Source organism: Colobus angolensis, unplaced genomic scaffold, assembly GCF_000951035.1.
Source record: "Colobus angolensis palliatus isolate OR3802 unplaced genomic scaffold, Cang.pa_1.0 Scaffold101, whole genome shotgun sequence".
In the NCBI taxonomy this organism is placed as follows: domain Eukaryota; kingdom Metazoa; phylum Chordata; class Mammalia; order Primates; family Cercopithecidae; genus Colobus; species Colobus angolensis.
The window spans coordinates 3,087,668-3,112,674 of NW_012111031.1; the positions used below are offsets into that span (position 1 = coordinate 3,087,668).

The window sequence follows — 25,007 nt, forward strand, 5'->3', positions numbered from 1 at the left end:
AGAACTACAAACCACTGCTCAGTGAAATAAAAGAGGACACAAACAAATGGAAGAACATTCCATGCTCATGGATAGGAAGAATCAGTATCGTGAAAATGGCCAAACTGCCCAAGGTAATTTATAGATTCAATGCCATGCCCATCAAGCTACCAATCACTTTCTTCACAGAACTGGAAAAAACAACTTTACAGTTCATATGGAACCAAAAAAGAGCCCACATTGCCAAGACAATCCTAAGCCAAAAGAACAAAGCTGGAGGCATCACGCTGCCTGACTTCAAGCTATACTACAAATCTACAGTAAACAAAACAGCATGGTACTGGTACCAAAACAGAGATACCAATAGAACATAACAGAGTCCTCAGAAATAATACCACACATATACAACCATCTGATCTTTGACAAACCTGACAAAAAAAAGAAATGGGGAAAAGATTCCCTATTTAACAAATGGTGCTGGGAAAACTGGCCAGCCATATGTAGAAAGCTGAAACTGGATCCTTTCCCTACACCTTATACAAAAATTAATTCAAGATGAATTAAAGACTTAAATGTTAGACCTAAAACCATAGAAACCCTAAAAGAAAACCTAGGCAATACCATTCAGGACACAGGCATGGGCAAGGACTTCATGACTAAAACACCAAAAGCAATGGCAACAAAAGCCAAAACAGACAAATGGGATCTAATTAAACTAAAGAGCTTCTGCATAGCAAAATAAACTACCATCAGAATGAATAGGCAACCTACAGAAAGGAAGAAAATTTTTGCAATTTACCCATCTGACAGAAGGCTAATATCCAGAATCTACAAAGAACTTAAACAAATTTATAAGAAAACAATCAAACAACCCCATCAAAAAGTGGGCGAAGGATGTGAACAGATACTTCTCAAAAGAAGACATTCATGCAGCCAACAGACACGTGAAAAAATGCTCATCATCACTGGTCATCAGAGAAATGCAAATCAAAACCACAATGAGATCCCATCTCACACCAGTTAGAATGGTGATCATTAAAAAGTCAGGAAACAACAGGTGCTGGAGAGGATGTGGAAAAATAGGAATGCTTTTACACTGTTGGTGGGACTGTAAACTAGTTCAACCATTGTGGAAGACTGTGTGGTGATTCCTCAAGGATCTAGAACTAGAACTACCATTTGACCCAGCCATCCCATTACTGGGTATATACCCAAAGGATTACAAATCATACTACTATAAAGACACATGCACACATATGTTTATTGTGGCACTATTCACAACAGCAAAGACTTGGAATCAACCCAAATATCCCTCAATGATAGACTGGATTAAGAAAATGTGGCACATATACACCATGGAATACTATGCAGCCATAAAAAAGGATGAGTGCATGCCCTTTGTAGGGACATGGATGAGGCTGGAAACCATCATTCTGAGCAAACTACCGCAAGGACAGAAAACCAAACACCACATGTTCTCACTCACAGGTGGGAATTAAACAATGAGAACACTTGGACACAGGGTAGGGAACATCCCACACTGGGGCCTGTCATGGGGTGGAGGGGAGGGGAAGGGATGGCATTAAGTGAAATACCTATTGTAAATGACAAGTTAATGGGTGCAGCACACCAACATGGCACATGTATACATATGTAACAAACCTGCATGGTGTGCACATGGTACCCTAGAACTTAAAGTATACTAATAATAAAACAAGCAAACAAAAAACTTTCTACTTAAAAGACATAAACTCACTGTATGAATTAAAAAATGTGACCCAATTATATGCTGTCTACAAGAAATTCACCTTGCCTGTAAAGACACATATAGACTGAAAGTAAACGGATGAAAAACAATAATCCATGCAAACAGAAACCAAAAGTGAGCAGGAGTAGCTACACTCAGATAAAAGAGACTTTAAGTCAAAAACAGTAAAGAGACAAAGTCATTATATAATGATAAAGGGATCAATTCAGCAAGAGGATATAACAAGTCTAAACATATATGTACCCAACACTGGAGCACCCAGAAATATAAAGCAATTATTAATAGATCTAAAGGGAGAGATAGACTCCAATAAAACAATAGCTGGGGACTTCAACACCCCACTCTCAGCATTAGACAGACCATCTAGACAGAAAATTAACAAAGAAACATTGTATTTAAATGGCACATTAGGCCACATGGACATAACAGACCTTTGTAAATATATCTCATCCAACAGTTACAGAAAACACATTTTTCTTTTTAAATTAATTAATTATTTTATTTATTATTATTATACTTTAAGTTCTAGGGTACATGTGCACAATGTGCAGGTTTGTTACATATGGATACATGTGCCATGTTGGTGTGCTGCACCCATTAACTTGTCATTTACATTAGGTGTATCTCCTAATGCTATCCCTCCCCCATCCCACCTCCCCACAACAGGCCCCAGTGTGTGATGTTCCCCTTCCTGTGTCCAAGTATGATCTCACTGTTCAATTCCCACCTATGAGTGAGAACATGTGGTGTTTGGTTTTCTGTTCTTGCGATAGTTTGCTGAGAATGATGGTTTCCAGCTGCATCCATGTCCCCACAAAGGACACGAACTCATCCTTTTTTATGGCTGCATAGTATTCCATGGTGTATATGTGCCACATTTTCTTAATCCAGTCTGTCACTGACGGACATTTTGGTTGATTCTAAGTCTTTGCTATTGTAAACAGTGCTGCAATAAATATACGTGTGCATAGAAAACACATTTTTCTTTACAATACATGAAACATGAAACATTCTCTAGGGTAGAACATATGTCAGTACAGAATACAGGTCTCAACATTTTTTTTTTTTTTGAGACGGAGTCTTGATCTGTTGCCAGGATGGAGTGCAGTGGCACCATCTTGGCTCACTGCAACCTCTGTCTCCCGGGTTCAAGCAATTCCCTTGCCTCAGCCTCCCGAGTAGCTGGGACTACAGGTGTGCACCACCATGCCTGGCTAATTTTTTTACTTTAGTAGAGATGGGGTTTCACCATGTTGGCCAGGATGGTCTCAATCTCTTGCCCTTGTGATCTGCCCGTTGTGGCCTCTCAAAGTGCTGGGATGACAGGTGTGAGCCACCGTGCCCGGCCGCAAGAAATTTTAAAACACTGAAAGTATATCATATATTTTCTAATAATTCAATAGAATAAAACTAGAAATCAATAACAAGAGGAACTTTGGAAACTATGCAACTACCTGGAAACTAAGCACAACATGCTCCCGAATGACCACTGGTAGATGGATGAATTAAGAAAAATAAAAAAAAATTCTTGAAACAAATTAAAATGGAAACACAAAATATTAAAACCTATGGGATACAGCAAAAGCAGTGTCAAGAGGGAAGTTTATAGCAATAAATGTCTACATAAAAAAGCTGAAAGACTCTAAATAAAAAATCTAGCAACGCACATCTCAAGAACCTCAAAAGCAAGAACAAACCAAATCCAAAACTAGTGGAAGAAATAATAAAGATCACAGCAGACAGCCAGGTGCAGTGGTGCAGATCAGAGCAGACAGCCAGGTGCAGTGGTGCACACCTGTAGTCCCAGTTACTTGGGAGGCTGAGGTGGGAGGATCACTTGAGCCCAGGAGTTTCAGTCCAGCTTAGGCAACACTGCAAGACGCCATCTCTCATAAAATAAAAAGTCAGAACAGAACTAAACCACTACCTAGACTAATATAGAGAAGAAGAAAGGATACCCAAATAAACAAAATCAGAAGTGAGAAAGGAGACACTACAACTGATACCACACTTACAAAGAATCATCAGAGACTATTATGGACAACTTACACCAACAAACTGAAAAATCTGAGGAAGTCGATAAATTCCTGGATATGTACTACCTACCAAGATTCAATAAGCGAGAAACAGAAAACATGAACTGACCAATAATGAGTAATGAGATTGAATCAGTAATAAAGAGTCTTCAAACAAAGAAAAGTCCAGGACCAACGGCTTCACTGACAAATTCTACCAAACTTTTAAGGAACACCAATTCTCCTCAAACTATTCTAAAAACATTGAAGAGGAGGGAATTATCTCTAACTCACTGTACAAGGACAGCATCACTCTGGTACCAAAACCAGATAAAGACACAACAAAAAAAGAAAAAGTACAGACCAATCCCTGATAAACATAGACACAAAATCCTCATCAAAATACTAGCAAACTGAATTCAACAGCACATTATAAAGACAATACACCACAATCAAGTGGGATTTATACCAGGGAATGCAAGGATGGCTTCACATATACAAATCAATAAATGTGATACACCATATCAACAGAATGAAAGACAAAAACTATATGATCATCTCAACAGATGTAGAAAATTTTTGATAAAATTCAGCATCCCCTCATAAAATCTTTCAACAAACTAGGCACTAAAGGAACATACCTCAACATAACTAAGACCACATATGACAGACCCACAGCTAACATCATATAGAAAGAGGAAAGTCTAAAAACCTTTCCTCTAAGAACTTGGACAAGACAAGGATGCCTACCTTCACCACTCCTATTCAATATGGTACTGGAAGTCCTAGCCAGAGCAACCAGCCAAGAGAAGGAAATGAAAGGTAATCAGATTAAAAAAAAAAAAAAAACAACACAAAGTCAAATTGTTCCTCTTTGCAGATGACATGATCTTACATGTAAAAAATCTGAAGACTCCACCAGAAAACTCTTGGATCTGATAAATAAATTCAGTAAGTTGCAGGATACAAAATCAAAACACAAAAATCAGCATCATTTCTATACACTAATAATAAACTAGCTGAGAAAGAAGCCCAAAAGGCAATCACATTTACAATAGCTACAAAAGGAAAAAAAAAACCCTAAGAATAAATCTAACATAACAGGTGGAAAGATCTCTGTAAGATAAAACTACAAAACACTGATGAAAGAAATGGAAGAGAACACAAATATCCTTGAGAGAGACCTTAATTCCTGAAGGATATGGGAGATGACTAATGCCCCCCTCGTGCTCCCTGGTCAGGCTGCAAATGGAAATAAAGAATTCCTCTTAGTAAGCAACCATATCTAACTAGAAAACAGTCATTAACACAGTAAGAAACCTTTATGTTGATAGTCCTTTATCCCCTACTTACCCCTTAGGTAGGTTTACTTGTCTCTCTTAAGAAAAATTAATAGGACATAAGGAAATCTCAATAGAGAGGAAACAGGAAATTTTTATAACCTTATGTGACTAGATGAGAGGCACTGGGGCAGTTTCACTTTCCTTTCTTCTTGCCAGCTATGTTTTGAAAAAAGATAGCAAAAAGGTTGATGGAGCCCATGTTCTGTGCTAATTATGATCATTCAAATGATTAACCATCACCTTTACAGTCTTCTTGGTGCTTAAATAATAACTAACCATTAACTTTACCCTTTTTCATTAGAATAATCAACTTTTATATGAACAGGAAAATAGGACAGGAAAATAGTTTAATTCAAAACTGTCAATCATAAATGTCACAATTTTAGTTACTGAATCTTTCTAAGGCTTTGTGGTGTGTAATATACCTTTATTTTTTTCTTGACACTGAGTCTCGCTCTGTCACTCAGGCTGGAGTGCAATGGCACAATCTTGGCTCACGCAACTGCCACCTCCCAGGTTCAAGGGATTCCCCTGCCTCAGCCTCCTAAGTAGCTGGGACTACAGGTATGTGCCACTACCCCTGGCTAATTTTTGTATTTTTAGTAGAGACAGGGTTTCACCGTGTTGGCCAGGCTGGTCTCAAACTCCTGACCTCAGGTGATCCACCTGCCTCGGCCTCCCAAAGTGCTGGGATTACGGGCGTGAGCCACCATGCCTGGCTGTGTGTAACATACTTTTAAACCAAGGAAAGAACTACGTAAGTTTTCAAAATGTGATTAAAAACATACTAACATGCAAATAAATAACATTGCTACTAAATTCATTTTACAACAGGACACGAGCTTGTACATGTAAGAATTAAATCCAAGTCCTTAGAGGAGCAGTGTCATACTTCATGAGTTTACAATCATGAATTGTCCATTTTTGGTCATGGGTTCTACATACTTCATGGGTTCTACATACTACAACTTATATTTAATGCATTAAGAATACGTGAATACTGAACCATCTATTAGGGAGCCTACTGGGAAAAAAAAGCTGAATGTGGCCAATAAAAGTGATTATTCTGAAGGAGAGTAGACAGAAATGTGTACCAAGCTATATTTGGACCATTTACACTGAAATCACTCTCATTAGCCAACTTAAAGATTGAGAATATAAGCATGAAGGAAAAATAGAGCAAAATTAGTAATAAGCTCTTTATAATAAACCATTAATTTACACAATGGGAGAAAGCAAAACAACAAATACTTACACATATACACTTTTGTATTTCCCATCTTTTCCAGTACTTGAGATCAGAACTTCATAACCATAGAGCTCTGGTACAGTACTTTCATCTGTTTCACCATTAATGAGGCTGGAAGGTGGTGACCAGGTAAGTACTACTGTCCTTGCCTGGATGTCAGAGGCCTGTAAAAATACAACGTTTAAAAGTTCTTTAAAACAACTGTAATGTATACAATGAGCAGTGAAATATCTAATGAGGTTTCAAGATTAAATAAAATGTATCTGTTTATACAGATAAAATGGCTCAAAATATAAACCTGCTCATTGTAAATAACTTGTTGTGGGTTCCAGAACAAATGAGGTGGGTTCCACAAAAATTTAAAACCCAGGCCATTCAAAACTATTAGCACAGACACCACATATAGTCAAAAGAAAAAAAACGGGATTAAAAAGACCATTGTAACATATTTAAAAGGGTTCATTTCCTCAGTTTAGGATGTGTTTTTACAACAGGAAGATGACAAAAACTCAAGAGAAAAAGGAGCAAAGGACATCGACATCCAAAGATACATAAATACAAACGGAAAACATATAAAATGATGTATGTGTGAAACTGCATTCATAAATACATGTAAATTAAAACAAAATCCCAGTTTTCATCTACTGGATAGGGGAAGATTAAAAAGCTAATACTATCTAGTGTTAAAAATGTGGAGAAATGGCACTCTCTAAGCATGGTATCAGTATATATAAGTTCAATCTTTGTGTATAGCAACTAGTGAATCATCACAAAATTTAAGATGTGTTTGCTTTTTCATTCAGAAATTCTACATCCAGGAATTTTTTTTTCAGGGTAATATCCTATAAACTTAACATATGTATACAAATATACACTTAAGAATGTTCACTGCAGCATTATTAATGGCAAAAAGCTAGAACTATAGGGCACTGACTACCTAAATGATGGTACATAATACAGCCCACAAGCACATTATTCTGCAAGTGTTCAAAAAAGAATACGAGGTGGACATACCTGTGCTAACATCTGAAGATTTCCTCAATATACAGGTGCTACGTAATAGGAGAAAAAAGTGAAGCTGGAAAGCAGTACATACACTGTGACTGCAGTTGAGTTAACTTTTATAAAACTGCACAAAAATGTCTGAAAATGTGCTGTACAAATATATCAATTGTTATCTTTGGGGATTTAGTGTATGTGTGGTGAGATGCAGAGAAAGTTGTGACAGAAAAAAACGGGTGGTTTCAATTATGTTTTATATATTTTTATACTACTGAAATAATTTTATGAGTACAAGTTACTTTTACAAGACAAGCCTAATAAAGCGAAAAAAATCTAGAGATCGGGTAAGGTTTACAGATTGGTAAGAAAAGTACCAGATTATATGTAGGCATTTATATAAAAGCTTGCTTTAAAATTATACACGTTTAACGACTACTTTAGCATTTCTAAAACCAAACTAATAATCACTAGGACGACAATTACTCCTATCTTGAATTAAAGTAAAATAAGTAATCTCCATAAAATTGTAATATTCTGTCCTTTTCAATGTTCTCAAAGTCTGAATAAATAAAAAAAACTATTACTATATTTATTTTGCTTCTGTTAAATCATAGGAAATGTAATACTGTATTCACTGTAATACTGTCTTAAAGTCTTGGTACTGTGTTTCATTTACAATGAACTTAAACATGATTCCTCGTATGATCCAGTATACAGCTGGCTATTAACCTGAAACTGAGCAGGTTTTTTTCTTTTTTAAAACAAACTATTACTATACATGTATGGCTACCCATTAGTGTCTCTTGATTTTATGGGATGATCATAGTTGTGTTAAACTTTGAGAACGTGAATAGGACTATGAAGGTGGGTCAGTCAAAAGCATTAACTGGCATCTACTTTAGTAGTAGTAGTAGTAGTAGTAGTAGTAGTAGTACTAGTAGTCAAAAGCATTAACTGGCATCTACTTTAGTAGTAGTAGTAGTAGTCAAAAGCATTAACTGGCATCTAGTTTAGTAGGAGCAGTAGTAGGAATAGTAGTCAAAAGCATTAACTGGCATTTACTTTAGTAGTAGTAGTAGTAGTAGTAGTAGGAGGAGGAGGAGGAGGAGGAGGAGTAGTCAAAAGCATTAACTGGCATCTACTTTAGTAGGAGGAGGAGGAGGAGGAGGAGGAGTAGTCAAAAATATTAACTGGCATCTACTTTAGTAGTTTTAGTAGTAGTAGTAGTAAAGATGGGGTCTTGCTATGTTGCCCAGGATGGTCTCAAGCTCCTGGCCTCAAGCCACCCTCCCGCCTCAGCCTCCCAAAGTGTTGGAATTACAGATGTTGAGTCACTATGCCCAGCTTGGCACCTACTTTATGAAGCTTACTTTATCAGGATCTGTGGTGAATACAGACAGCCGAGAAAATATTAAATATGGAAGCACAAGATGTGTCACTAATTTGCCTGGTGGTACTGAACTCCACCCTCTTAGGGTTTTAGGCCTCATCAACAAAATGAGTGGCTTAGCGAGATGAACTGTTTACCAGAGTTACACAAATAAAGTATTTTTAAAAGCCTTTTATTTGGAAATAAATTTAGGTTTAAACAAAAGTTGGGAAGACAGTATGGAATCCCTGTCTATCCTTTACCCAGCTTCCCCTAATATTAACATCCTATATAACCATGCACTTTTGTCAAAACTAAGAAATTAATATTGGTAAATACTATTAACTAAGCTTTCAACTTAAACTATACTTTTAACTAAACAGACTTCCGAAATACTAGGTTGAATTTAGCATAGTTTTAAAAATAAATTTAAAAAATTTTAAAATACTAATTTCAACTTAAAAAAATATATATATATGTATATATTTTTTTTATTGAGACAAGGTCTTACTATTGTTGCCTGGGCTGGTTGCAAACTCCTAGGCTCAAGTGATCCTCCTGCCGCGGCCTCCTAAAGTATTGGGATTACAGGCATGAGCCACTGCACTGAGCCAATTTCAACTTTTTCAATTTGCTTTTCCAGAAAATCTTTTAGTACTAACTCATTCTATTAAAAGGATATCTTATGGCCAGGTACAGGGGCTCATGCCTGTAATCCCAGCACTTTGGGAGGCCAAGGTGGGCAGATCACCTGAGGTTAAGAGTTCAAGACCAGCCTGGCCAACATGGTGGAACCCTATCTTTACTAAAACTACAAAAATTATCTGGGCATGGTGGTGCATGCCTGTAATCCCAGCTAATCAGGAGACTGAAACCCAAGAATCACTTGAACCCGGGAGACAGAGGTTGCAGCAAGCTGAAATCACACCACTGCACTCCAGCATTCCAGCCCTCCAGCCTGGGTGAAAGAGCAAGACTCTGTCTCAAAAAAAAAAAAAAGGATATCTTATTACTTGCACATAAATGTTAAAGTCACAGAAAGAGTGATTTCATTGGGATAAGATGTGGAAAACTTCCTAAGTGAATTCTGAATTGAATTTTAAAGGACTTGGATGAGATAAAATTTGGTAGAAAGAGGTGGGTGATCAATACAGGAATGAGTATTTATATTTCCAAGCTTATAACTGCAATCTAGTAGTCCAAGGCATGTTCTCATGTATTTTAAAAATCTTCTAAAAATGCTGTTTTCTGTTGCTGGTTTCAGGTGAATTATAAAGAGTTGCATAGAAGAAAAAGAAGTGGACACTCACATAGATACCACAAAATTCCTGTGTGAACACTGAGGTAATTGTGTGTGTATGTGGAGTGGTAGGGGACAGTGGGCAGAGTGGATCCTATAAACTTATAGTGAAATAATAAAGCTTGGAGTATTAATCTGGCATGGGGAGAATGAAAGGTAAAGAAGAAATGTAAGACGATACTGTAACACAGGAAAACCTGGATGTAAGTGTTTACCGATGGAAACGATAAAAGGAAACAGAAACAAAAGAGGTCTAACCCAATTTCTTCTTCATTTTAGAGGAATGAAGAACGTGTTAAGTTGGATAGACAAGCAGATTGAGAATTTGGTTTTCTAAAGTTGCTAGTGAAACATTCAAACTTGGGTATTCTTTAGTGTGTCTCAGGAGATACAGTTCTATAGGAACAGATGAATAATTAGGATTGAAAATATAGATTTGGAAGTAATTTGAACTCTATTTGTATGTTAATGTTAGAAGTAAAATTTGATTTTATATCCATATCACTTGATTCTTACAATTACCACCTAAAGTAGGCAAAATAGGCTTAACTATCTTCATTTTATGAAAGGAGCATATTCAGAAAGGTTAAGTAACTTGTCTGAGGTCACAGAACCACTGACTAGGACCTGAATAATTCAGTTATTTTCCTACTACTCAATGATCCTACCCTCAATCTACTTCTAGGTGGTAGCTGAAAACAGATACAATTGTGTAAAAATGTCTAAGAACTGATAAAGATGGTAATAGGAAAAAGTGAAAATAGCTCTTTTAGAAAGTGGCTAGATTATGTACAATATATTTTTTGAGGCAGATTGTGATCCTTGTAAGGTAGTCATCAAAACTGCCCTTGAGAAAAACTGTACATTGGGTTAAATTAAGTATATATATAGGAAACTAAACTGTTAAAAAGGTTCAAAGCCATATATATTGTATGAATTTTGACAAAGACTGTAGAAGAAAGAAATGAGAGTATCTAATTTCTGGATTTCCAGAAATATTAAAGTAGAATAAACATCAATGTTTGATCCTTGTCTAGATAAGGGCATCAGGAGGTGAGAGAATAATTCTGAAGATAACTCAAAGGCTGAGCCTAAGGAAACTTGAGAGTTAGTAAGTACTTCTAGTAACCACAAAAAGGTAAAGGGAAGGGGTAATGATTCTGAAAGCAAAAAGGTAATGAGTAAAAGGCATGAAACATTTAATTTTAAGCACTACTGAAATAAATGGAAATGAAATCCACTGAAATAAATGTCAGTAGATTTTCACAAAAATGCGACTGAGAACAATGTCAAAGAAGAACAAATGAAAAGACAATACTTTCAATATAGTTAATTATTTCATGCATGTGAGGGTATACAATACCATTATTCTCCATTTTCTGAAAGAAGAAACATTCACAAAGGTCAAGTGACTTGTCATGGGTCACTCAACTCCTAAGTACACAGCTGAGACTGTGAGACTAGTGCATGTACCACATTCTCCCCTACACACTGCACTCTGGTCACATGAGTGAGCTTTTCTCTTTCCTTTTTTGTTCCTCAAATGTGCCATGTTCAGTGCTTTTCAAATGCTGCTCAGTTTGCAATACTGTTCCCATACTTTCCACCCCTGTCCTTAATGCCCAACCACTACTTTTCCTTCAAATATCTGTACAATAATCCTTCCTTAGGGAAACTTCCCTGATTCCCTATCCAGGTTTAGTCCTCCTATTATATGCTCTGATTGCTCTCTATCTTTTTGTTCTGGCACTTCACAGTTACAATTTACCATTCATTGTGTGATGCTTAGTTTTCTAAACTAAGTCTTGTGGCAGAGCCTGTGTCTATCCTTTGCTTTCCATTCTATCTCCAGCTTTAGAGCACAGCATCTGCCACTTTGTAAGTGGTCAAATATTTATGGAATGAAAAAGTGAACACATTTAATTTAGTGCTCTAAATGAACTAGAGCATGCAAAAACAACCAAACACACAAAAACAAGCAAAAACCCTGACCTGCGCTTTGTAGCTCACAAATAATTTAATCAAAGAGGAATCGGCATTCAAACTATAAACATAAAGTAAAACAAAGCAAACAAAACCATCAGCATTACTTTAAGTTTTATGATACAGGGCTTACTATCTTATTAAATTACATGTTCTTCCTGATGTTGAGTAAGAAAGTCTTTGAATTGGCTTTAAGATTGATTTTGTGTATGTAAATTATACATTTATTTATTATTTACTTATTTATTTATTTTTGAGACAGGTTCTTGCTCTGTCACCCTGGCTGGAGTGAAAAGGCACAATCTTAGTTCCCTACAGCATTGAACTCCTAGGTTCAAGGGATCCTCCCACCTCAGCATCCCAAGTAGCTGGGACTACAGGTGTGTGCCCCCGTGTCTGTAGTATCTGTATTTGTTTTTTGTAGAGACAAGGTCTCAATATATTGCACAGGCTGGTCTCAAACTCCTGGCCTCAAATGATCCTCTTGTCTTGGTTTCCCAAAGGACTGGGAAAGTGTGAGCCACTGTACCTGGCCTGAAAATTATACTTTTAATATATACTACAACAAGTAAATGCTACTAGCATTAGCTATTAAATCATTCAAATATCAATCTTATTAAGGCTACTAAATTCCTTTTCTAGGAAACCTAGTGATATACACTTGGACATAGAGAGCTCTTGGAAGGATACCGCCTAAATTTCAGCCGTAGCTCTACTACTACTGATTGAAACTCACTGTTGCTTCAGTTTCTTCATTTGTAAAATAGGAAAAATAGTACATATATGGTTGTCACAGGTATTAAATAATGCATATGTGCATTCCAAGCACTCTGAACAGAGACTGATGCTAATCAATTTGTGTTAGCCATTACTATGAAATAATTCTGTGTAAATTTACATTTATTGATACATATATGCTCTATTCTCAAGAGAAAACAGATTAGAATAAAGAAAGCTAGAGCAACCGAATCTATTATTTGGGAGTTGTCAGAAAAAGTAGGACCATAGTAGTCTATTAGATGAGGAACTGGTTTACTCAAACATCCTGAAACATGGCAAGATAAGCTTTAAAAGCCTTTGTGGAGACAATACTAAGAATAATAACTTTTCCAATTTGTTTTCTTAGAAAAACAAAGTATTTTTGGGGTAACTTAGCATAAAACATTTTACCATGGATGTTTCTGAAAGTTGGGAGAAAGTAGTTTGTTTTATGAACCAAAAAATATTCTTATCAATCTTAAATTGCCTTATTCTGGCTGAAAAAGTCCTATGGCCTACTTCTTCCACCATCTTTCTCCCCTTTACTATACTCCAGTGATAATGGTTCTTTCCATCTGTCCAACTCCCCATGCTTACTTACACCCATTCTCCCTCTCCCATTCCTTCCACTTTTGCACTTTTTCTCACTTGTCAGAGAACGCTTCCCTGATTGCTCTATTTAACCTAACAACCTCTCCTAGTAATCTCATTATATTATTCCTATTTCTATAATAGCAATTTTTACTATCACACAGAATTCTGTTTGTGCATTTGTTTTTTATTTACTGGCATATAGTAAGGGATCAATAAATACCTGATGAATGAATGAAAAACTAGCTCTTCAAAGAATCAGGTAATGACATAGAAAGACAGCTAAGGCATACCATATTGAGTGAAAAAAGCTTGTCACAGAATACAGTATTATCCTATTTTCATAAAAAGTTAAAAGAAAAAAACATTTTGATGGATGAACACCTTATATTAATATACTAAATATAAACATCAATAAAATTCATAAGATACTTACCACTGGTTTGACAATGTTGGAAAGAAGTGCTTCAAATGCTTTAGTTTCTTCATTTTTTTCTTAAAAAATAAAACATTTGAATATTAAAAAAAAGAACTTAGATACAATCCCTTCTTCTCCCTAAATATATATTTTGAAACTAGGTTGGTATTTGAGACTTTTCTAGTTCTTATTCCTTTGTTCATACTCAGCAGTGTGTGGCCCTTCAGCATTCATCTACTTCAGTTTTTATTTCTATCTTAACTGTGACTACTAATTGTAACACCACTATATATACATATATCTATATATATTTAGACATGGCTATATCTATCTGAACCAAATTTTTCTTATAGAAAGTATATTTTTATTCACGGTTGTAAGAATATTCTTTCTGGAAAGTTCTCATTTGTTAATCTCATATCTCTTAATAAAGTTACCTGTTTTTTTCACGACATGCCTTATCTATGATTTCCCAAATTAGAAATATAATTGGCTTGACTGTAACTTATAGCCACCACTGATAGGCAAAAAACTTTCACTTAATTCTTCTGAAACATCAGTGCTGAAAACAATGATCAGGAGGTCTCAAATAAACGGGAGAACATTTATGTAAATGTTGTTAATATACAGGTCGTGAACAGTTAAGGCAGTTTTTGAAATTTGTTGGTGAGGAATAGAAATTTCAAGGAAAAGGAAGGTAGAAAGAGTCAACATGGCTTACATTTTCATATTTCCCTCAAAGTTGGAAGCATTTTAGTTTCTAGTCGATATTAATTACCTACACTATTTGGTAATAAAAATCAATTTAGATAAGCATATTCAACGACTGATAGAGTTGTGGTTATTGGTGCTTGTGAAATGACATGTTGGTATGGTTCATAGTCATTTCTGATGAAACCTTTAGAACCTGACATGGTCTACCATGAATATGTATGTATTTCTACATAGGCATATCTACGTCAAACAGATAATAGTCAGTATTAAGGAAACCTAAAAGAACATAAATATAGAAACTACATTAGTCAAAGTAAGCAGTAGTTAGAAGTTTAACATTACAATCAAAAGTACTGGGTACTAACTCTACAACTGTAGGCATGTGAAAGACAGGCTGTTAACCCAGCTATATTTTACCTTACTGAGATTGATTCAAGTAGATACAAATAGTAGTACTCAAAGTTCATATAGTAGGCTCATGCCTGTAATCTCAGCCCACTGGAAGGTCAAGGTGGGTGGACTGCTTGAGCCTAGGAATTGGAGACCGGCCTGGCCAAGATGGTGAAACCCTGTCTCTACTAAAAATACAAAAATTAGTTGGGCATGGTGGCACACGCCCATAGTCCCAGCTACTCAGGAGGCTGAGGCACAGGAACTGCTTCAACACAGGAGGCGGAGGTTGCAGTGAGCTGATATTGTGCCACTGCATTCCAGCCTGGGTGACAGAGCGAGACTTGGTCTCAAAAACAAACAAAACCCAATAAAACAAAGTTAACAGAGTAGAAGTCAGAGGTTAGGGGAAGGATCCAAGAGTAACAAGGAGAGTTTAGGAGAAGAGAACTTTTCAAGAAAGAAGTGGAAAATACTCTAGCCTATAGAGTACATAGAGAGACTGGTAAATGATATAACTATTTGCTATCAAGGTTTTACTCAAAAAGAAGGTGGGAGAAATAAAAAGTTTAGATAGGTTGGGGACAGTGGCTCAGGCCTGTAATTGCAGCACTTTGAAAGGCCAAGATGGGAGGATCGCTTGAGCCCAGAAGTTTAAGATCAGCATGGGCAAAACAGCGAGACCTTGTCTCTACTAAAAGTTAAAAAATTAGCTGGGTGTGGTGGTGCATGCCTGTAATTTCCAGCTACAGTGATCTATGATCGTGCCACTCCAGCCTGGGTGACAAAGCAAGACCCTGTCTCAAAAAAAAAAAAAAAAAGTTTTGATTAAAAACCAGTAGCATAGCCTTATCAAAGGCCCAGAATCAGAAGAAAGGAATCTGGATTAATGTTATCTGAGTTTTTCTATCAAACAGAAACTTTAGTCAGTAAAATTTATGATACAGATGAAATTACTAATTGAGGTTTTCTAAACTGTCAAAAGTTGCAGCCTGTAATAGTCCATCTGGACCATGACAAAATGACTGAAAGGTTAGAATATACTTTTAGTAGGTTAAATCACGATGAGTAGCATCAATGAGAACATTTCAGTATTTCAAACAGTTACCTTCAATTTCTGTATCAACTTGCACAACACCTTTCCCCTTCCCAGACTTGATTTTTGCTGATCCTGTGTTTATACCACCAGCATTTTGTCCTTTTATAAGTCCATTATGTTCATTAATGGGCGAAGGGCATTTCTGGGGTGATGATGGTGGACTGCTCATTTTATCTTTCTGTGTTCCTTGGCGATCCTTCAATTTTTTCTGCAAACGTTCATATGTTTTACTAGATCGTTCATCTCTAAAGTTGGACCTTCCATGTGTAGAGTGAGCATCTAGGAGGAAATAAAAACCAAAAGTTAAGAAGATCACTTTCTCCAAATAAGTTTATGCCATGAAAAAAGAACAGAAAATAAATCTATCATATAAAACTTTTATAAAATATTTAAAAGAATTTTGCATAACAAAGCAACCTTTGTGTCTCCATAAACTATTAGAACCAAGCTTTGTGATTTATTCTAATTTTATATATATATCTATATATAATATATCTCTATATCTCTCTCTCTATATTATATATATCTATATATATCTCAAGTAAATTTACAGAGAGATTTCTTTCCTTCTTTGTTCTCAACTAATTATTAATCTCCACAGAAACAGCTTGGTGGTAACTTATGATTACTGCAGGTGAGGAATGAGACTTGAACTGAGCAGTCCACAGTTTTTTCTCTTTTACTCTTTAGTAACTATTACTTTTCACATCTTTTTGAACCTTAAACACATAAAATAGATAAAAACAAAACCACTGCCTGCCTAAATTCCCTTATGACTCAAAAAAGCAAATCATCACTGAAAAAAAAGTTAGCAAAAAGAAATGATTTAGACTGTTTAACAATAACAACCTATATACAATGTATCTTCAGATACTATAAACTCAAAGTTGTGATTTAGAAGAATCTACTCATTCTAATAAAAATCACATAGGAACATAATTAAGTCAAAATGCTCAATAAATATTAATTCAATTGTCCCCAGAGTTTTTTAAATTTAAAATTTGTCATGAGAAAAATATTTTTTAAAAGCCTCAGTAAAAAGTTTTAATTTAGCAGTGCCTTAAGAAAATTACTACAGCATTTTTGAAATGAGTATTATAAGGATATGTACAACAACATTAGAATGAATGTGGACCTCTACCTCATACCATATACAAAAATGAATTCAAATGAATCAATGACCAAAATGTAAGAGATTAAATTATAGAACTCTTAGAAGAAAACACGGTTGCATGACCTTGGATTAGGCAATAGTTTCTTAGATGAGATACCAAAAACATAAGCAATCAAAGAAAAAATTAGATTTCATCAGAATTAAAAATTTTTTTGCACCAAAGGATACCACAAGTAAAGTGAAAAGACAACATGGGAGGAAATTATATATCTGATAAGGAACTTGTATCCAGAATATGTACACTCTTACCATTCAACAATAAAAAGACAAATATCCCAATTTAAAAAATGGGTGAAGAATTCAAATAGACATTTCTCCAAAGAAAATATATGAATGGGGCTGGGTGCAGTGGCTCACGCCTGTAATCCCAGCACTTTGGGAGGGTGAGGCAGGTGGATCACAAGGTCAGGAGTTCAAGACCAGCCTGGCCAAGATGGTGAAACCCCATCTCTACTAAAAATACAAAAAATTAGCCGGGCATGGTGGCACGTGCCTGTTAATCCCAGCTACTTGCAAGGCTGAGGCAGAAGAATCACTTGAACCTGGGAGGCAGAGGTTGCAGTGAGCCAATATCATGCCACTGCACTCCAGCTTGGGTAACAAGAGTGAAACTCCATCTCAGAAAAAAAAAAAAGGAAAAGAAAATATACGAATGGCCAATAAGCACATGAAAAGATGATCAACGTTAGTAGCATTAGGGAAAAGCAAATCAAAACCATAATGAGAGAGAAATTTATTCAGGATGCCTATAATCAAAAGACAGAAAACAACAAGTTTTGGCAAAGAAACTGGAACCCCATACATTGCTGGTAGGAATGTAAAATGGTGTAGTCACTGTGGAAAATTAATATAGAATTAACACATGACCCAGCAATTCTACTCTGAGGCACATACCCGGAAGAAATGAAAACATGTCAACACAAAAACTTGCACACAAATGGTCACAGCAGCATTATTCATAGGCAAAAAGTGAAAACAACCCAAAGGTCCATCAGCTTATGAGTGATAAAATGTTGTATATCTACAGAATGCAATATTATTGCAGCCATAAAAAGAAATGAAGTACTACTATATGTGAGAACATGAACTTTGAAAACATGACATTAAGTGAAAAAAACCTAGACACAAAAGTCTACATACTGTATAAACATTTTAATGAAATTTTCATATGAAATACTTATATGTATATTTATATGAAGTCTAGAATAGGCAAACTCATTCAGACAGAAAGTAGATTATGGGATGTGAAGGAAGAGAGAGTTGGGACTGACGGTTAATATGTACAGTTTCTTTTTTGGGATGCTAGAAATGTTCTGGAATTAGACAGTGGTAGTTAATATAGTACATACTGAATATACAAAACATTGAATTGCATATGTTGCACAATACAGTAAATATATTAAAAACCACTGAAGTGTAAAATGATGAACTGTTAAATTGTCTAAACTATAGCTCGACAAAAAGTTAAGAAAAATAGCAATTGCAATCAATTAGATCAATTAGTACATACTTTAAAATGCTTTATTTTATCTATTATTCAAAATAATAAAGCCAACATAGAGGAGAAAAAAGAATGTATTACAGTAGAAAGAGAAGGAACTTAATCATTGGATAGATCTCAGAGGGTTAAAATCCTGAGTAATTAACTAGCAGTGTGGCCTTGCAGAAATTACTTAACATTTCTGAGCCTCGGTTTCCTCATTTGAAATTTTGCAGAATTTTACTGAAGATTAAGTGAGATAATACACGCGTGAGCATAGTGCCTAGCAAGGTTCAGGCTCACTAACGGTACTGCTAACAGTAAAATGTTGGATCAGATTCCACTTTGAGAATCCATATGAATTGTGCATGGAAAGGGCATCATGGAGGTATAGCTATTGCTTAGAAAACCACATTGTCAGTAATTAGCATCCAGTGTTAGAATCTCTGGCTTATAACCTCAAGTACAATATGACTCCTCCCTTTTACCACTGGGTAGCTAATTTGTGGATCTGTGTCCTTCAGTTTCCTTCACATCAATGTAGATCACATCCATGTATTCTAATGCATATCCCTACAGAATAACAAGGGTACAATGCAAAACAGTAACAAGTGTAATACTAGTTTTTTCTTACAGTTTTCTCAGATTATAAGAAAAAACTAGTATTTTAAAAACTAAGTCATAATTAGCAGTAAACAAAATAGGATGAGACTAATCTGCAGTATAAACTTTTGGTACTCAAAAGTATGTTCCTTGGAGCACAGCATGAACATCTCCTAGGAGCTTGTTAGAAATGCAGAATCTCAAGCACTACCCAGAGCTACTGAACCAATTTGCATTACTTGGGCAATCGAAGTAAGTTTGACAAATATATATGATACGTGCAATATATCCACTATTTACAGGCTGTGCTGTGTAATTTCAATTTTGTATTTGAAGTTATTTCTTCTGCAAACGTACTGAGCATAAGTGACAGGCAATGCTAAGTGCAGGGAAACAACAGTGATTAAAACAGATTTAGTTCTTAGGGAGTTGATAGTCAAATAAGGGAGACAGACATACAAACACACAATGACAAAAAAGAAATTGTGTTAAGTTCTGTGAAAGATACAAACAAGGTTCAGTGCTAGAGACTGACAAGGTAAGATCAGGAAGGTTTCTTTGAAAACTGAAATCTAAAGGATAAAGGAAATTTATAGAAAAGTCAGAGAGACCACCATGTACAGAGGGACCAAGGCAAGAAAGAACTTGGAGGTTTTGAAAAACTAAAGATATAAGGGGACCAAGGGAAAGTAGTGGACAAGGAAGTCGGGGCCACAGGGCAGAACGCTGCAAGGACAGTTTGCAACCAGAGCTAATTTTGCTTCCTAGAGATCATTTGGAAATGTCTGGAGATATTTTTAGATGTCAGAAGATTTAAAATGTTGTGTTGCAGTTGTGTGCTACAACTGTGCTACACAATGGCAGTTAGTGGGTAGAGGCCAGGGATGCTTTTAAACATCCCACAATGCAGAGTTTTGTCCTCTACAATGAAGACTTATCCATCCTAAAACATCAATAGTGGCATGTCTGAGAAACCCTACTCTAGTCTAGGGGAAGGGTTTAGGATTTTATTCTAATTGCAATAAGAAATCACTGAAACAGTTTAAACAGGACAGTCTGATTAATATTTGAAAATAATGACTGTGGCTGAGAATTGATTATTGGGGGCAAGAATGGAAACAAAACCAACTGGAAGATCATTGTTGCAGTTGTCCTGGCAAGAGCTGATGGTGGATGGATTTGAGTGGCAATGGGGAAGTAGTAGAAAAAATTCAGAAACTTCTGAAAATAAAACTGATACTAATTGATGTAAGGGTTGGAAAAGGAGAAATCAAATTTGACCATCTGGCTTTCATTTGAGCAAACTAAGTGGCTAGTGGACCACCTACTGAGATGAAGGGACAGAAAAAAAGCAAGTCGTGGGGGTCCACATTTGACATTTCTGTTTAGAGATGTTCTGAAATGCATGAGACATCTGTGTGGAGTTACTGAGAAGGCAGTCAGGAATAAGTCTGGTGCTTAGAGAGGTTTGGGCTGAAGATATAAATGTGAGAGCTATCAGTATACAGGCAGTGTTTAAAGCTATGAGACATATCAAGATACTATTTTGTGTTTATGTTTGGTAGCCTACTCTTTCCCCAAATTTATTAACTCCCTGAGGGCAGAGGTTACGTTTTTTGTTTTTCTTTTTTTTTTTTTTGAGATGGAGTCTCACTCTGTCACCCAGGCTGGAGTGCAGTGGCACTATCTCAGCTCACTGCAACTTCCGCCTCCCTGGTTCAAGTGATTCTCCCGCCTCAGCCTCCTGAGTAGCTGGGATTACAGGCGTGCGTCACCACGCCCGGCTAAGTCTTGTATTTTTAGTAGAGGTGGGGTTTCATCATGTTGGTCAGACTGATCTCGAATTCCTGACCTCATGATCCGCCCACCTCAGCCTCCCAAACTGCTGGCATTACAGGCGTGAGCCACCGCGCCTGGCCTCGAGGTTATGTTTTTTCAATCCCTCACAGAGCTTAGCAACTTTGTGTAGTGGCATCACAGCCGATAGGATTTAACAATGCCATGGTTATTCCAGGCTGAAAATTTTCCCAGCGCCTAGATTGCAGACCAGAGGAAAAGACCTCTTGTTTGAATGTGCACCACTAAGTAGTGCTGCATGATATAAGTTACTTCCCCTCTTTGATTTTTCTGTTTACTTACCTGCCTTGAAGGGTGATCATGAGGATGAAGCACCTAATATAGTACTTGAGTAAAAGAAAAATGCCTGTTATATTATTACCATGTGCTGTTTCTTTAATGTGATATGATAATGGCATCTATTATATCCAAGCAAAGAATATCCAATTCAATAACAGTGGAATACTTTTAGATGTCTTACCTACATCTCCATAGACTTGTGAAGACTGATACTGTGGCATATACTGTGTTGTCATGTCTCCAGCTCCAGTCACTGGTGAGTACATATGACGTGGTGGAGGGGGCATCATGGTTGGGACAGGAATGAAACCAGGCAGGGGAGGATGTGGAGAACGGTGGAGAACTGTGTGACCACCAGGGTGAAACTCTGGTGCCTGAGGGACCACGACAACTCTTCGAACACCATTGTCTTCAATAACCTACAACATGAACATAAGATTAAAATTTCTTCCACAGAATATAAGCAATTCTTTTAAAAATGTTATAAGTAAGGTGGGCATGGTGGCTCATGCCTCTAATTCCAGCACTTTGGGAGGCCGAGGTGGGTGGGTCACCTGGGGTCAGGAGTTCAAGAACAGCCTGGGCAACATGGCAAAACCCCATCTCTACTAATAATACAAAAATTAGCCGGGCATGGTGGCCTATACTTGTAATTCCAGCTACTCGGAAGGCTGAGGCAGGAGAATTGCTTGAACCTAGGAGGTGCAGGTTGCGGTGAGCTGAGATAGCGCCATTGCACTCTAGCCTGGGCGACAGAGCAAGACTCTGAGAAAAACCTTAGAATGCTATATTAAATATTTGTGGGGAACCCACACTAACAGGGACAGACAAACACAACCAGTAAGTTATTTAGCATGTTGCAAGGTGATAAATACTATGGAAAAGGCAGAGCAAGTAAGGGCTATCAGAAGTGTTGTCAGAAAGGAGCAGGTTACAGAATAAATACAGTGATCAGAGTAGGCCTTATTGGCAAAGTAAAGCTTTAACAGAAACTTCAAGGAAGTGGGAGGAATTAACCATGCAGAAATCTGGAAGATTTGTTCTAGGCAGAGTAACAGTTAGAATAAAGCCCCTAAGGTAGAAGTGGGGCTGATTATACCCAAGGAATGAAAGGAAGCTGGTGTGACTGCATGAGTATAAAGGAGCAAAGGCAGAAGCAGATGAAGTCAAAGAAATGAAGGGGTGATAGGGTGGTCAGGCACCACGACACAGGCTACTATTAAGGAGTTGGAGTTCATCATTTACTGTCAGTGGAATGGGAAATCATTACAAAGTTTTGGGCAGAAGAGTGATAAAATCTAGTGTTTCTGACTCCTAGAGGATATGTGGTAGGCTCTGGAGACATTTATAGTTGTCACAACTCGGGGAGGGGAAGGGCAGGTGCACTATTAACATCTAGAAAGTAGAGAGGCCAGGAATGCTGCTAAATACCCAACAACACAGAGGACAACAAAAACATCATCCCACCTCAAATGTTTACATTACTACAGTTGAGAATTCCTGATGTAACCTTATATTTGACAGGATTATTCTGGCTGCTGAGTTGAGAACAGATCATAGGGAGGCAAAGACAAAAGCAGGGAAACCATTCAGAAAGCTACTGTAGTAATCTAGGCAAGAGATGATCATGGCTAAGACCAGGGAGGCAGCAGTGGTGATGGTGAGAAGTGACCCACATTCTGCATATATTTAAAAGTAGAGGCCAGGTACGGTGGCTCATGCCTGTAATCCCAGCACTTTGGGAGGCTGAGGCAGGTGGATCATGAGGTCAGGAATTCGAGACCAGCCTGGCCAATATGGTGAAATTCCGTCTCTACTAAAAATACAAAAATTAGCCAGGCATGGTGGCACGCACCTGTAGTCCCAGCTACTCGGGAGGCTGAGGCAGAAGATTCGTTTGAACTCGAGAGGCAGAGGTTGCAGTGAGCCAAGATTGTGCCACTGCACTCCAGCCTGGGTGACAGAGCAAGACTCCATCTCAAAAAGAAAAAAAAAAAGTAAAGAAACAAGACAAGATTAGCTGATGATTCCATGTGGGAAGTGAGAAAAAGTAGTTAGGGAAGAACAGTCTTCTATCAATGTGATGAGGAAGGCTGTGGAGTAGAACAAGTTTTTTTCAGGGGAAGAGATTTGGAGTTTCAAGTTTTGCACTTGTGAGTTTGAAGAGTTTATAAGACAACTTAGTGGAAATGTTGAATAGACTGTTAAGATATACTAGTCTGCAACTCTGGAAAGATTGGGAAGGGATGACCAAGCGAGGTAGAAGGAAAACTAAGAGAGTGTATAGAGTCTGGAAGTTTGGTGAAACGTGTCGAGGAGGAAGGACTAACTGTGTCAAATGCTGCTGACAGGTCAAGTTTCCCATTCAGGAAGACTAAGAATCTGACCAATGGATTTAGCAATGTAGACATTACTGTAATCTTGGAAAGCAGTTTTGGTACAGTCATAGGGTCAAAGCCTAACTGTACTGGGTTTAAGAGAAAAAGTAAGGAGAAGAATTAGAGCTAACTGCACAATTTTAAAATGTTCTGCTGCAAAGGGGAATACAGAAATAGGGTGGTGGCTCATAGGAGTAGTGAAGTCAAGAAACTTTCATGTTTTGTTGTTTTCAGGAGTGAAATTACAAAAGGCTCAAGATACTAATGAAAATAACCCAGCAGAGAACAAGAAACTGATAATGCAGAAGAGAGAAAAGAAAAATGCTAGAAAATGCTAGAAATATGCAGGCAAAAAGGGACGGGTTCCAGTATCCCAGTGGGGGAACTGAGTCTGGACAGGAGTAGGAAAGTCTGTGTTACAGATGAGGAAGTAGAGTTTGTGGGCTGGATGAGAAGGCAGAGCACATAACTGCAGATGCGCAAATACTGGTGGAGGTGTGGGGCTAGGAGTCTGTGGAAGACACCATTTGACTGCTCCCCCATGAACTCTCCCCCAGGTACTACAATCTCAGTGATCTCTCTCTCCTATAATTTCTACTGCATTTATTCTGTATCACTTGTTTGATATTTTTAACACTGAAGTGTTAATTTTTCAGATGCATATGTCTTACTCTATAATCTAACTGTTAAGTTTCTCAAGGGACATATATGAACAGTTGATCCTTGGAACAATGTTACATACTATTATTATTTCAATTTTTCAGATGGAGAAACTGAGGCACAGAGATGTTAAACAACTTGCCCAGGGTCATGTAAGTAGAAAGTGAAGGAGCCAGTATTTGAACTCAGGCAACTTGGCTTCAGATTCCATGTTCTTATCTACTTTGTGGGCATAGAATCCATAGGCCTTCTAGTGTCTTTTTTGTTGTTGTTGTTTACAAGAGATTTGATTAAAAATAAATGGCTAAATTATTTATGAAATTAAAACCACTTTTCTGCTGAGAAAGAACATTTAAAATACAAAGATAAGCTTAGGGGAGAGGAAAATGGAAAGCTACTATTTAACAGGTTCAGAGCTTCAGTTTTCAGCAAGATGAAGAGTTCTGTGGATGGAGGGTGGAGATGGTAGTGCAATGCTGTAAATGCACCTAATGCCATTAAACTGTAAACTTAAAAAAGGTTAAGATGGTAATTTTACGTTATGTGTGTTTTACCACAATTAAAAAAACAGAACAAAACAAAAGCCAAACCTAAGAT

The 25,007-nt window shown here is 37.0% G+C and overlaps 1 protein-coding gene across 3 annotated transcripts in view; it reads right to left on the reverse strand.

Annotated features, from left to right (window-relative positions):
* The window catches only part of FNDC3A (fibronectin type III domain containing 3A), a 216,032-nt gene that overhangs the window by 49,354 nt on the left and 141,671 nt on the right, over positions 1–25,007 (reverse strand). For all 3 annotated transcript variants that reach the window (XM_011939495.1, XM_011939501.1, XM_011939509.1), the window contains 4 exons: positions 21,554–21,791; positions 15,989–16,258; positions 13,795–13,853; positions 6,361–6,518 (listed from right to left, as the gene is read on the reverse strand). In XM_011939495.1, coding sequence (XP_011794885.1) covers positions 6,361–6,518; positions 13,795–13,853; positions 15,989–16,258; positions 21,554–21,791 — 725 coding nt within the window. The remainder of the gene's footprint in view (positions 1–6,360; positions 6,519–13,794; positions 13,854–15,988; positions 16,259–21,553; positions 21,792–25,007) is intronic.